A 15,687-nucleotide genomic window follows, 5' to 3' on the forward strand; every position below is an offset into this window, starting at 1 on the left:
CCCAACTTAAAATTATCTTAAGATCAAATTTAAACTATTTTCAAGAACCAGACCTGCAAACTCATTCATCTTCAACAAATTTTTTTCAACGTATTTAGCCCTAGAGCTGTCAGTTTTTTAAAGGAATACTCTTCTTGCTCCTGCTGTAATTCAAAACCTCCCGCTAAGGCTGTGTCAGCAAAAAGACACACTAAGTTAAATCTATTAGTTAGACTAGGACATCCACTTATTGCCTTAGCACCCCAAAAGCTGCTGACAGATCTTTAGAGCAAAAACCATTCTGCTAAAAAAGGAAAGCAGAAGTATCGACACGGTTTCATTTGTGGTACCTCTCTTGTAAAAAGATCTATCAGCGAGAGCCAGATTTCTGTACCTCTGCAGTACTAGTGCTGAGGGGACAGGTGTGAAGGAATATAAAGAAATTGCCTGGCAGCTTCTAAGGGTGCAGCAAAGCGGTAAAAGAGCCAGGCGGGACTAAGAGACACACGACGTAGAAAGGAACTGCGAACGCTAGGGGAAAACGGTCTCAGAACAACCCTCTTAATGACTCAAATACATGGCAACTTCGTACACCTGAGCAGACTGCGTTTCTCCAGAAAGAGGATCAGCACCTCTGAGCACGCGGGGGACAGGAGGGGAAGGTGGGGGCGAAGCGCTTCCTCGCCCGGCAGCGCCGGGCCCACGCTCCGGCCTCCAACGCCGAGCCGCTCAGCCACAGCGCTCTCTGGGCCAAGCCGGAGCGGCACAGGCGGTGTGGAGCGGAGCAATACGGGGCAGCGGAGCGGGGCGAAGCAGTAGCAGCGGCAGACGGTACTACAACACGCTCGCCTGCCGAGCCAGCCCCGCCGGCTCCGCACGGCCAAGCCCCGGAGCCGCCTCGCACCACCCCTGCCCCCGGGGCTGCGTGCGGCCGGCGCCTGGGCGTGGCCGCGCTGCGGACGTGGCAGCGCGGCCGCCATCGCGATGGTTTCCACGTGGAGTGGGGGCAAGTAAAGCCGCGGTCCGGGGCGGAGCGGGCCGGCCAGGCACGGCTCGGCTCGGCTCCGCTCGGCTCTCACCTCCCCCCGGCGGCGTGGCCGGCGGTTTCTAAGCCTGGAGGGAGCTGGGTGCGGGAGAGGAGGAGGGGCCGGCGTGGGGCTCCCCGCGGAGGGCGCCACGCCTTTGCCCCGTTCCACAGGGCCACCCGCGGAGCATGGCCGGCCGAGGCCCTGGCGGCGGCTCGCAGCCGTCCGCCGTGGCGCAGCCGCTCGCCGGCGGTCACTTGTACCCCTTCGTGAGCGCGGAGAGCGAGGGGCCCGAGGAGGAGGGTGAGCTGTCGGAATTGCGGCCGCGGGGCAGGGAAAAGGTCCGGCGGAGCGCATCGAGGGACAGGCTGGATGATATAGTCCTGCTGACGAAGGACGTCCGGGAAGGGGACACGCTGAACGCGATCGCGCTGCAGTTCTGCTGCTCCGTAAGTGCCCGGGCGGCGCGGGCCCCGCGCGGCTGTCCGCGGAGGCAGCGTGTGGCAAACGCCGTGTGTCTCAGAAGTGGAAAATTGCGTCAAGTGTAATTTGACGTGTCCGTGTTACAGAGTAGGGTTCCGGTTCCGTGGGCTTTTCCTCTTAAAACTAATATAAGTGTGAGAAACAAGTGCATAGTTTTGGTTGTGACACTCTCTCAGAGTGCATGCTACCTTCAAAGCTCTTCTCCAGTCACAGGTCGGCACATCTAGTAGCATCCTCGCTGTTGGGCTGGGTGACAGGGTTGTTGGTGAACTATCTGAAGGGTTTGTGTGGAGGCCTAATTCCATCAAGTAGGGGGAAAAAATCCTCCATATTTTTCTTTTGAGTTCTGCTAAATTGCCCTGGTATTTTAAGCATGAGCCTGCTCTACTTTTGGGAACTTTCCACCCCTGTGCACCTTTCTTTGTGCTCACTACTTCTAGCTCAGTTCTTACATTAGTCTGGTAAATGTCCTGCCTACCCAGTAATTTTGGCTGCCATTACTACTAAGACAATGGCATTAGTCTTAGTTGATGTTTCCAGTTTTAACAGAAAATCAGCTGTCTGTGTTGATGGGACTGCCTGCTAAGTGCACAGGTGCCATTGAGGTCAAGTTGAAAATCTGTATATACAGAATATGCTGTCATCTAATTCTTCAGGCAGAAACAGAATTGTGGACTTCCTGTTGTGACTTTAGGTATTAAAGTCTTGACATAACTATTTTCTAATCATGACGGACCTTAGCCTCATTAACCAAGTCTTGGCTTCAGAACCTACTGCATTTGGGTATTTTGAGCAGCTTTATGAGGTCAGGCCTCACTAATAAAGGAAGAATAACTAAATTGTGCTCTTTCTTGCAAATTCAAGGAAATGTGGAAGAGTGATCCTGGGACTTGAGGCAGAAAGTATAAGTTATATAAGTTGCATTGTGGTGGAATCATATATCGCTGCATTTGGCAGTCTTGTATTCTTACCCAATTTATTCTGCATCATACAGTTAACAAATACACTGCCATAGTAACTGAAGGACTTCTTCACCTTAAAAAGGTTTGTGTGAACATGGATACAGTGCATCTTCAAATGGGTATAATTCCTGTGTGCTTTGCAGGTGTTGCAGAAAAGCACTGATTTTGAAGTTCTTCATTATAGTGAAGTTTGTGGCTGTGCCTTCCACAGTGAGGGAGTTACCATCTGAAAGTGAAGCCAGTGATTATCCCAGTGCACTTAAATCCCTGCAGAATGTTTCACATTAGACTTAAAATCTGAACTTACTGCAAGCAAAATGAGATTAATTTTGAACAAAAATAGGAAAAGGGGAGAACTGACTTGGGTAAGGTAGATGACAGTAGTTTAAAAGTTAGACTTGTTTTCTGCCATTGCCCCCAGAAGCAGCAAAAAAAACACACCTGTGGCTAGATGAATTGCACACGCATATTTTGTAATCACTCCTAACTCAGAAATTTGTCACTGAATTAGAAATTAACAGTAATTTACATAATTTGAAAACTCAAAGTGAGGTGAATTCTCATTAATTTCACAGAGATAGTTGCTAACTGATAGCTGAACATACATATAATAAATGTATCTATGTGAAGTGACTTTCAGTCTTCTTATATGAAGTGAGAGGGTTTTTGCATCATAATTAATTTCCTTCTTGTTGTAAAGGTGTTTAGATTTGGTCTTTGACCTCTTCTGACTTCATACTGTATGAATGGTATAAATTTTAAAAAACCCAAATTTAATAGTAATGAAAACCAAAGGCCTTGCCTTAGACTTCAACTTAAAATCTAAACTTAATTTGAGCAAAATGATATTTTAAGCAAGAATATCATATCAATAAAAGGAGAGCTGACTAGAGTAGGGCAAAAACATAGGCCTTGTCTTTGTTTCTGTACAAAAGACTTGTATTTCTTAAAGGTGTAGTACTATTAAGAGAGGTTTGGTTCAATGGAATACAATGTTTTAGCTGTTGTTTTCATTTTTAGGTTGCAGATATCAAGAGAGTTAACAATCTTATCAACGATCAAGATTTTTTTGCCCTGAGGTCTATCAAAATTCCAGTGAAAAAGTTCAGTGTATTGACAGAAACCCATATATATCCGAAAGGAAGACCAGCTCTTCGGCCTGCTCTGTGTTCCCCAGAAGATCAGGAAACATCTCTTTGTGATAAATTCTCTGCTAATGAGACTGCTGGCAACTTCTTAAAAGAAGTCGATCGAGATATAGAAGAAATAGTGAAGTGTAATGATACAAAGAGAGAGAATCTGAATGAAGTTGTTTCTGCTTTAGCAGCCCAACAGATCTGTTTTGAAACTGATGGTAAAACTAAAAAATGTAAGGATCCTTACTATGGAGCAGACTGGGGTATAGGGTGGTGGACAGCAGTAGTGATTATGTTGATTATTGGCATCGTAACTCCAGTTTTTTATCTCCTGTATTATGAAGTTCTAGTGAAAGCAGATGTCAGTCATCATTTTCCAATGGAATCTTCCCATTTGTTTGTCACAGCAGTATCACATCAGAAAGAAACAGAAAATGGAATAAATCCAACAAATATTATGAAAGTTGATAATCAAGGAGACCTTCAGCATTAGTAGTGGAAGACCCTAGACAACTGTTGTATGTAGATACATAACATAACCTTAGGTAAAGGGGAATCCACGGAATGCAAAATGCACTTGGAATGCAGAGATGTGTATTGATGTGTGACTTGCCTTTATGGGCAGTGTTCCACTACAAGGATATTTCTGGGGATCACATAATCTCTGAATATGCCTGAGGTAGGCAGTTTGCAAGATTGGAGTGTCTATTAAGGTATGAAGTAATCTCTGAAGCTTTGCACTTTCTTCTATTTTGATAGGCATGTTTCTTAATTAATGATGAGGTGGAAAAATATAGTTCAAACTAACACACAAGGAGTCTGTGTGTTTTACAGCCCAGAAGTGGGCATATGGGGATAGCTAACTTTTAAACATCTAAAAGGATTTACAGAATTCATAGTACGCTTGACATTTTTAATACCAGGTTTACAGTTGTAAGTTAAAGTGGTGTTCTCATAATTTAATCTTTCTTATAGAGTAAGATTTTTTTAAAACTCAGTCATGCCATAATTAATAGCCACTATGAAGTTCTTTTTTACTGAGGCAGTAGAAAACACTTAAACTGCAATCTTGAAATCTTGTGCCTGTGGTCAACCCATTCTTCAGTATAGGCACTAGGGTAATTTGTTTTCTCTGTGGGATTGTGTGCCTCAACACAGTCCACTTAGGATTCCTCCTGAAACTTTACATTCTTCCTTGGTTTTCTGCTGAAAACTTACTGCATTCTCATCTGGTCACCTGTGTGTAGAATGAAAAAAGTGAAGAAGTGTGGCACCTTACTGCCCCAGTAATCCTTATTTTCTGCTAATAGATTTATCTTTTTCCCCTCCAGTTAATCTCAGTTCAGGACCAATTGATTATTCAGATAGCAGTCGTGGGTACTGAGCATGCTAATACTGGTCTTCTGCCAATGAACCTCAAGCTCTTAACTTTTTCCTGAAGTGTGCTAGAAAACTTCAACTTATATTTAATGCCTGCTAGCAAATTTGAGCAGAATAGACAACTTGGATCTTCAGACTTGTACTTTACATATTAGTGTATTCATTAACCAATCCCCTCCTAAATGTTTCTCTTGGAGTTTCATGAGCAACCGTGGTTTTCCCCTCTTTTTCTTCCCAATCTAAAAATGCTTCAAGATTAAAAAAAACCCAAAAACCCTATAAAAAACATAAATAAACCCCCCATCACCTCTGGACTCTTCATACAGAAAGGAGGTACTTGTGTACTCAGAATACTTTTAAATTAAAACTGAGATGGTGCCTATAATTATTTTGGTTATATTTGCCTTGTGGAGCAAGAATTCCATTGCCCTGTTCAAAATAGTATTTATTACCAAAACCCAAGATAACAGACTTAATTAGGACTTGAAAAGAGAGAAGTGGAAAAACAGCATCGTTGTAACTACTATTGTAACCTTTTCAGTGAATGTCTTGACTAAGTATATACAGTACTGCCGCGCTGCTGTCAGAGTGTCTCTACTCCCCCGGGCAGGGGAGGAGGTTGCTCCGGCTGAGCTGAAGGCACGGCAGCTGACAGCCGGGGTGGGGGGGGGCACTTCCCAGATGCGCCGGGGGCGTCCCGGGAGCGCCTCAGCAAGGGGCAGCAGAGAGCAGCAGGCAGGCGAAGTGGAAGAAAGAAAGGAGGGACCCTCCTCGGGGGTAAAGTCCAGAGTTTTTATTGTCTCCAGGGGAGCCAGCTGAGAAGTGACCACGAGGCACGAATACAGCAGCTTATAAAGGGGGCGGAACATACAACACATTAACCAATGAGGGAGAACTTGGGAGAGAACAAACTCGTGGGAAACATGCCGGCTAGCCAATAGGGAATGTGACAGGGAGGGACTCTTGTTCCTGATCAATCACCCAGCGAAGAGGGGAGAACTTTCTGGAAAGAGGGAAGGAGACAGTGGGTGATGGACAGGAACTTGGGGAGGGATTGACAGAAGGTAACCAGGGAAACAGGGGAGGAGACAACAAATTGACACTCTCAAAGGGAGGGGTTACCAGGGGAGGGGGAGAGGGGGATCCCACAACTGAACCACTATAACTTTAGGAGGAAACAGAACAAACCAAATGAACCCCGCAACACAACATCTCCCCCTTTTTTGTTTAAAACAAAAATAAAACTGAAATTGTTCTTAAACTGACGTAGTATCTGAAAACCATGAAGAGGATTGAGAGGCCTGCTCCCAACAGACTTCCTCACAGGTAGGTTCTTCAGGGATGGGAGCAGGGTCAGCGGGAGCCTTGACATGATTAATTTGGGGGATTGTGGCAAACAAAATTCTGGTCAGTAACTTATAGATAATGCAGAAACCGAAAACTCGGAACGAACTGAAAGCATAGGGAGGCGCGGGCGGAGCCGAGCAGATCGAATTGTGTGGGTTCTTTGCGGGCCTGTTGGAGTACTGTAAGGACCCTACGCCACAAGATTCTAGGTTCGGGACAGGCAACTGGGGCAAATTTTGGGAGTAAGGACTTTAGGGTGGGGAAAAAGGGAGGGGGAAAATCAACCCTGAATGGGATTCCCCCGAGGCAAGTCGAGAGGGGATCTGCTGCAGAGGTCATGGACAGGCACAGGTGGTCTTGTCCCATGGCCCCCGCCAAGATGCGCCAGACGTTTGCCTTGGGCTGGGGGATGATCCATGACTCCGCTGGGTGGGTCATCAACATAACTGAAATCAGGATACAGAAGAATCCGACTGAAATAAATGGAGAAAGTAAGTTAAAACAGAAGGTTCAGGTGGGGCAGGTTCAGTCGGGGGGGAACCGGACACTGGGACCGCCTTTCTTTTCTGCCGCCAAGCTCCCTCTTCCACCTGTGTGGTACTGCCGATGGTATGGGCTTTACCTGGAAGGTAGGGTTTAACCCATTTGGAGGGTCCCCACTTCAGCCCCGTGGGGGTGGACATGCAAGCATACCCATGACCCCATGTGACGAGGTCGAATGGGCCCGCCACCTTCCAGGTTTCAGGATCTTTTACCAGCACAGGGGGTTTCGCCTTCAGGTGCATATCTTTGTAGTTGTTAAAATGCCTCGCAATGGGCGGATCCAGGCACTCAAAACTGCAATTCAAAAAACTGATGGTAAACAAGGCCCTGGCGGAAGTGGAGCCATGTCAACTGGGGTGGCTAGAGCATCGGCACGCCGATTGCCCTCAGCGATGAACCCCGGGAGGTCGGTGTGTGACCTCACATGCATAACATAAAAGGGTTGCTCTCGGTGGGAAACTAGATCTATTAGTCTTGAGAGCAAATTAAGCAGAGCCGTATTGGAGACCTCCTGAAGAATTGCGCTCTCCGCTCTGGAAACGACACCGGCTACGTACGCAGAGTCGGTTACTAAGTTGAATGGTTGGGAGAACCTTTCAAAGACTCTGACAACTGTGGCCAACTCAGCAATTTGAGGTGATCCTTCAACTTTGACAATGTCTGTCTCCCACCACCGAGTTTGAGGATCCCGCCAAGTCACCACCGACTTGTGGGATGCTCCAGACGCGTCTGTGAAAACTGTCAGAGCTTTCAAAGGCTTCCGACTCTGAATGGCTTTAAGTGATAGATTAAATGGCATATCGGAATTGAGTAATTTGTGGGCCGGTTTGTGAATTGAAATTTGTCCGATGAACGAATCCAAGGCAAACTGGAGAGCCTCATTCTCCAAGAGCAAATGCTCCAACATGGCCTTAGTTAGGTGGCCCGAATTCAAATTAATAGGAATATGTATGCATGTAAAGTCGACTCTGACCAGTTCCTGGATCCGGAGGCGAGCCTTCCGGATCAGTTCAGCTACCAACTCTTGTGGCCGCGTCATCCTCTTGGACCTATGATGGCTGAGAAAAACCCACTCTATGATTGAGAGAGGGTTCCTTGAGCCTTGGTCCTTAGATGTTTTTGTGGATGGCTCCCACTGAAAAATCAACCCGTGCAGGTGTGGCAGCTTTCCCAGAATAATAAAGTTGAAAGGCAAGTTTGGGTTGTACCGATGCGCCTGCCTCTGTGACAAGATCTTTTGTACCTTTTCTAAGGCTGTGACAGCCTCCTGGGTAAGGGTCCTGGGAGAACTAAGCTCCTCTCCCTCTTTCAAAAGATTGAAAAGGGGGGCTAGATCTTCCGTAGGAATACCCAGCCAAGATCTTACCCAATTTAAAGACCCACACAGCTGGTGGACATCAGCCAAGGTTTTAATTTGGGTGTTGAAGGCCAGTTTTTGCGGAACAATGGTCCGCTTTGTAATCTCCAGGCCAAGGTACCTCCAGGGTGGCATCCTTTGAATCTTTTCTTCCAGGAGCTCGAACCCTGCAGAAGTCAACGCATCGATTGTCAGGACAAGCGCATGGGCAAGTGCGCTGTCGTTAGGAGCACACACTAAGATGTCGTCAATGTAATGTAATATAACGCAATCTTTTGCTGCCTCTCTGAGGGCGGGGGGGGGGGGCACTTCCCAGATGCGCCAGGGGTGTCCCGGGAGTGCCTCAGCAAGGGGCAGCAGAGAGCAGCAGGCAGGCGAAGTGGAAGAAAGGAGGGACTCTCCTCGGGGGTCAAATCCAGAGTTTTTATTGTCTCCAGGGGAGCCAGCCGAGAAGGTACCTCGAGGCAGGAATACAGCAGTTTATAAAGGGGGCGGAACATACAACACATTAACCAATGAGGGAGAACTTGGGAGAGAACAAACTCGTGGGAAACATGCCGGCTAGCCAATAGGGAATGTGACAGGGAGGGACTCTTGTTCCTGATCCAATCACCCACCGAAGAGGGGGAGAACTTTCTGGAAAGAGGGAAGGAGACAGTTGGGTGATGGACAGGAGGTATTCCAAAATGCTCTGAGAGATTCTGAGAGGGAAAAGTTAGGCCCCATTTATTCTTGGGGAACCTGTTTCCCCACGAAGTGGGGCAAATAGTCTTCACTGGCTTGCCAAATGTATGAACAAGAATTGGCTAACTTGTATTATATTGAAATTGAGGCAGGCCAAAGCTTGAAGGCAAATGATGTAAAGTTAGATACATGAACTATGATCTGTGACTGTTGAACCTTTTGATTAAAGGAGCATCTGTGGAGATAGTGAGCCTACTCATAGTCTCCACACTAGAAAAGGAATTATAAACAGCATGAACTTGATGGTTTGCGTAACACTTGTTTTCAAAGATCTTTTGAAATAATAGTTCTTTTCTTTCTTTAAGAGAATATGCCAGTAAGACAAACATAAACACTGAGGTAGCAGTTCTAATGCTATATGCAAAAATTCTTCACGAAATAATTTATGGTGGCTAAAGTGATACAGCTCTCATGGTTAAAACTTTAAAAAGTGACTCGGACAAAAAAGCTTTGGCACATAAAAAATGCTTTCTATATAGGATGAAACTTGGTATATAATGCATCATTTTTTTGCTGCATAATTTTATTGTTTAGCTTCTTCTCCCATCCTGTTGCTGAAAATCACCAGTTCTAATACTTTATCCTTCCATTTCTTATGGATTCATCAAAGAATATTAAATTAGCTACTGTGATGATGCAGCATAAGCCTAATACATAGCACATTGCTGTTGGTACAGAAGTGAACTGTGGTTGTGGTTCGACTAGGTGAGGAAAGTCTCTGACCTGTTGATGTATGGATACAGAGGTCTGTGGTGGTACAGCTAAAGAGTTCTCTAGTGTGTCCCAGACTTTGGGCTTATACAATGTCAAAGACCTGTGGCTTACTGGCACAGAGTTAAGGGTGATGTACCTTGATTTACCTCAGGACAAGCAGTCTTTGGAAAAACACAAAGGAGTAGCTATTTTATGGGACCATATTCCATTCTAACCAAGAACCGGGCATGTTTTTACATACGTATTATGTTGCATATTCCACACAGTACATTTTTAATAAGAGTTAACTTTATCAGAAGATACAGTAGAATTATTTTCAAGAATGTAGCACTCCTGAATCTGGTAATCTACAACCATCAGCTGGCTTGCCTTGCTGCAGAATGTGGGGATCTTTACAGCTTTTTTCTCCAAAGTACAACACAACCAGTAATTCATCATCACAGCTTGGAATAAACAGGATAGCTACTCTGTGAGGAACTTAAATCTGATTCAAGATAAAATCTGTGAAGGTAGTCTTCTAGAAACTGACTTCTTAAATAAACAAACAAAACCAAAGACAAATAAACAAACCCCAAAAGCAAACAAAAAAGAGCCAAACCCCCCACAAACATGGAATAATTTAGTTGTAAATCACCTTTTTAAATAATTGCAACATGTTGTTCAGGAAATGGGTTTGAAACTTAAGTGCATATTGCTCTGCTGGATCATATAAAATCTAAATGTTTTAAGTCTGGCATACTTCAGAATAAGTTCTCACGAATAGCCCTTTGTATAAGGGCTGAAAGTACAACTTTGTTAAATACTTCTGAGTGAGAATGCAAGTCTTATTTTAAATACTTCTGCTCCTCTGCTTTTAGAAAAACATAAGTAATATATGTAAAATAAAGATTTTATTTTAGATTGCAGTGCAAATGGTGCATCTAATATATTTTTAGTTCTATGTACTTTGCATGTTTTATTACAGCAGGCTACTACTTGTATTTGTTTAGGCCAATATTTATGTATGTTCTACTATAAAAATCCTTAGCCAGCAAGTACTTTGTTCCAATATTCATATCTAGCATACTATAATTGCAGCCTTTATGGTTTATTCTGTTCATGGCTTGTAAACTTTGAACTTTCCTGCATAAATTTTGGAGAATTTTTTGGTTCTTAGAAATAGGTATGAACAACTAACTTCTAATCACTGAAGTTCTTAGATGGTGAGATGACACTGAAAACAGTATTTTTCTTTGCTGTAAGTTAGGGTTTGAATATATGCCTGTCCAAATTTGAAGTTTGCTGAAAACTAAGTTGTAAGTTTTATTAGCATTATGGTCTTGCAATAAATTCTAAGCAATCAGAAAATCAGCTTCTAAATAGAGGTGTAAGTATTACACCTGTAGAAGAGCACAATCTCACTGCTTTTCAGAAGTGCCTTGGCACTGATCTGTGTCCTTGCAGAACTTGTTCCTAATTGATGGCCTAATTTACCATAGCTAAACTAATCCTGGAGAGTCCAGCCTAAGACTTTGCAATTCCCTCTGGAGGACAGAGGTGACTACCTCTAAACTACTAAGTTTACCTCTTAAAGGACTCAAAAAGACCTGATTTTTACAAGAGTAATATTTCTCAACAGTGCAGCAGGAAGGCAGTTGTCCATTAGAAGACTGATGAATGGAGAAAGTAATTGATCCTCAAGAATTACTGTCTGCTACAGAATAAGATACTGTACTTGTTCAGGCAAGCCACAACTTGTCACCGAATTGTTACTAATGCAGTAACTCTTTTCTGGTGTTATTGAAATGGTTCCATCTATTTGCATTTTTTTTGTGGGGGGAAAAGAGTCTCACCATTCACCTTGCACAGGGAAAACAGATAGCAGAAGCAGTTATAGTCACAGCAAGCAAATTTAATTTCAGCATATTTGCCTCATTCACATCTTCTCTCTGTGTTTCGTATATCAGAAGTTCACATAATAATGCAGAATTGTTTCCCAGTCACCAGTAAGGTGAAACATTTTTTTTAAAGAAAATAACACTTCAAAACCAAACAACAAAAAAAGCCCAATAACCCTTATCAACAGTAACGTAGTAACAATAAAAAACAGTATTTTTTACTATCAGAAGACAGTAAGATAATGTGCTGTCACAGTATTCTTCAAGCATCTAATCTCAGTAATAAATTTTCAACACTACAGCTGTTGGTTCTCAAATAAAAATGATGTTTCCAAACATTCAGCTTTGGCTTTTCCTTGGCATTCTCTTATTTTTCTGATTAAAACACAATGCATTAAAATACTTCACCACACTCCTTTTCTATACTTTGGGGTTTGTTTCTTACTGATTTTTTGTCTGTCTTGTTTGTTCTGTAGGAAAATAAATAAGTACATCAACAATTACATAGATAGCTATTATCTGCTAGCTCACTTAACAGCTCTGAGGTAAGAAAGTATTGCCCTAAAAGGTGGAGAAACTGAGGCAAAGGGTTCAAATTTTCATCACTAGTGAGTGCACAGGTGTAAACCAGGATTCTATAATTTCTTAAATTCTGCCATATATTCTTTCTAAACCAAATTATTCTTAATTATGATTTCTGCTGATTCATTAAGGTAATATGGCATATTTTAATGTGTTCCTTTTTAACCAAAATACTAAAGGCAATGTGTTCTAACTAGATGAATGGTCCTTCAAATAGACAAAAACAACTGTCGTGTTGTTTGTCTATATTACTAAGGTGCTTCCAAGTCAGTTTATATTGAAGTGCGTAGTTGTCAGTTGTTTTCAGTTACCTGTACTCAGAATTTACTAAAGTTCTTCAAAGGAGTCAGCTACCAACAAACAGCTTATGTCCATAAAGGCTATGTCTTTTTTTTTTTTTACAGTGGTCATCAAGAATTTCGTTATTTATTTCAAAATTTTACTGTTGAGGCATGGAATTGACTAGTGCAAATACTTAGACAGAATTTCAAGTAAAATGCATACATTTTTTTTCTGTGCAGAGGAAACAATGGCATAAAGCTTACTCTATCCATAAGTGTTACAGAGGACCTTAAAAAGGCATATCTGCAAAACACTTAGCAAAAGAACAAAACAAAGGATTCCCTAGCTCTTTTACAGAATAGTACAATTAAACTCCAGTGTGTTTTTGGAGAGTCTGCTTAAAACCAAAAAAGCTAAAGCATTAAGTCTATTTATACTCAGCCTATCTCCAGAATTCTGCTTCAGGTAGTATAAGGCTTGAGCAGTTTGACACTTAGAAACAACAGCTACTATGTTGCTTCAACCATATTGTCATCACTGACAACACCAAAGCCATCTCCATCTTCAAAATAGGAAGAAATGTAGTAATTTTCCTAAACCAATGGGAAAAAAATCACTGCATGTGTAGAGAAGACAATTTATAGAAGAAACATTACTTCAACTGCACTTGAGCACCCACACTTTAAAACAGTAATAGAGTATTGGGAAAGAAAAAGGAAAATCCTGTAATGAAGTCCTCATGCATATGAAACAACAGGCATCACTGTTTTAGTGATAAAAAGAAGTAATTGCGTGTATTGATTGTGTCAATACAGTCTTGTGTACAAGATCTTTTTATCAGAGCTCTTTGTGAGTAATAAGTCTAGAACAGTCACTTAAATTTACAATACAATGTAATGCAACAAAGATAATGACTGTAATAATTTCTCCCAAAACAACTCAGCCTTATTGGGAGCTAGGGACATTTCTTTGCTAGCAAATGCTATCAGTGACTGGGATCTGACTGTATAAATAGGAACACTAACATTATACCTCTTCATGCTCTTCATCATATTCCTCTGGTTCTTCTGCTTCTTCATCATCTTCACCTTCTTTGTCTTCTGTCGTTCTCATCTTCAGGTTTTTCTTTTTCCTCGTCCTTCTTTTCTAGTGCCCGTCATAAGGCAATCTCTTAACAAAGTAATCCCATGTTACAGCAACAGCATATCCTCCATATTACCAAAGAGATAAGATGCAGTTTACAGCAAGACAGTTAGCATAACAATGCAGTGCAAATGTTGTGTGTCAGTATCTAAAACAATATGATGTGAAGCACACAAACTTAGTAAGGATTTGCGTGATCAAACATCAGCTATAAAAAAACATGTCCTGTGTAATAAACTGAGACGACAATTTCCCTTTACCATCCACTGTTAGAATAGTTGACAGAAGACCATGTCATACTTGGTAAAGCAATACCACATACTGTATGTAATAATGTAACTGCTTTAAACAACTGGTGGATCACCAGAAGAAAAAATACAAAGCTGCTTCACCTTAAAGATTCCCACCGCCACATAAATAATTGCCAGCAAAACAGAGGTCAGGTCCTAAGTTTCTGTATGTTTCTTCCTTCTCAACTTAGTAAATTGTTTAAGTTCCAACATCAGTAGATTGATGAAACAGCAACAGATTTAAAAACACTGGCACCAGTTGCTCCTTCTGTAAGCTCCAATAGTAGCTCTACTGTTCACATTAGGCTGTATTGCTACCCAGTGAAGAGCAGTTGGTTCTTGTGTTCAGGTACAACCAAAAGCAAAGAAAGTAGTTTCTTCACAGCCAGACTCTCCTTACTCTAACCCTTGTGCCACCATGCTGCAGAACAGTTGTCTATCAGAGTGGTGAGACAAGACCAGAAAATGTGTGCTGGTTATTCCATTTGTACTCATAAACATATTAGGTTTCACTTTCCTTCAATTTCTATTGTAAAATTTAGAAATAGTATGCACATCTTACTTCAATTTTTTTAATGACATCCAGATTTCTTTTAGGCTCAGAGTTTTTTTGCCTTTTTTGTTTTTGCACTTGGTGAAATAAAATGCATCACTGTTTTCTTCTGGTGTGTGCTGGTTATTCCATTTGTACTCATAAACATATTAGGTTTCACTTTCCTTCAATTTCTATTGTAAAATTTAGAAATAGTATGCACATCTTACTTCAATTTTTTTAATGACATCCAGATTTCTTTTAGGCTCAGAGTTTTTTTGCCTTTTTTGTTTTTGCACTTGGTGAAATAAAATGCATCACTGTTTTCTTCTGGTTTTTTTTTTTTTTTTTTTTTTTTTAATTGTGAAAAAGACAAATTTTCTTGTTTTACTTGTTCTTAAGAATAAATACATCCTAAGTATGCCACTGAAATCCCATACTGTTTGTATTAAAATTACCTGAGATTTTGAGCTGCATCATTCACAGAGATGTAAATGTCTGATTTATGTAAGAGATGCCTAGAAGGCCAGTCTAAAATTCAGTTTGAACAAGTAGTTGACCAAAGGCTGTTGTGGTGCACCAGTTTAGTTGTTCTCTTGCACTGGGTGATTGGGAATTTGCACAGAATAGTTTTGTATTGCACTGTATAGCCTATGTTATATCATGGGGTTTGTGACCCCGTTTCCCCATCACATGGTCTTTCCCTCACCTCTCCAGGTACCACCTGTGGTCTCTCCCCTGGGTTACCCCTCCCCTCGCCACTCCTCACTGGTGTCCCATTGGCTGTGGACCTCTCCCTCTGTCCCCATCCCGAGGGGTATAAATGCTCCCTGCCACCAGGAAACGCCCTGGGTTTGTCCGCCTGATGTGTGTCTTGGAATAAAGGACAATGTTTCCCACGTGGAGGAGAGCGCTTCTCTAATCTTTTACCTTTGTCCATGAAGTATCGGGTGGGCAAGAGTCTATAGCTAGCCGGAGTGGACCCCAACAGCCCAGGAAACACGCTTCTTCAAAAGGCTAGGCTAAAATATAACATTCAGCTTCACAAAATACTAGTCACCTATATACTTGAAATATGCTAAGAACCTAGAACAGAATCTCACTTGTTATGTTTAATCATCTTGAAAAGATAAAAAACTCATTTTTACTAATTTATACAAAACATTAATGATGGATGCTTCAGACAAGTAGATGCAAAAAAAAGGCAGAAGTTCATTAGCTCTAACAGAAGGCATGATTACTATAGCTACATGGCTTTTGGACTACAATTGGCTCTCATCTAGTGAATATATGTTGTGTAATTCTGCATAG

At 42.1% G+C, this 15,687-nt stretch overlaps 1 protein-coding gene across 1 annotated transcript; it reads left to right on the forward strand.

Moving 5' to 3' along the window:
* Positions 1–946: 946 nt before the first annotated feature.
* LYSMD3 (LysM domain containing 3) lies at positions 947–6,347 on the forward strand. The gene is made up of 2 exons (XM_041398298.1): positions 947–1,453; positions 3,470–6,347. Exons 1-2 carry the CDS (start codon positions 1,193–1,195, stop codon positions 4,076–4,078), a joined length of 870 nt encoding a protein of 289 aa, XP_041254232.1. The 5' UTR covers positions 947–1,192; the 3' UTR covers positions 4,079–6,347.
* The last annotated feature ends 9,340 nt before the right edge of the window (positions 6,348–15,687 follow it).

Source organism: Onychostruthus taczanowskii, unplaced genomic scaffold (assembly GCF_017590055.1).
Source record: "Onychostruthus taczanowskii isolate IOZ18803 unplaced genomic scaffold, ASM1759005v1 scaffold143, whole genome shotgun sequence".
In the NCBI taxonomy this organism is placed as follows: domain Eukaryota; kingdom Metazoa; phylum Chordata; class Aves; order Passeriformes; family Passeridae; genus Onychostruthus; species Onychostruthus taczanowskii.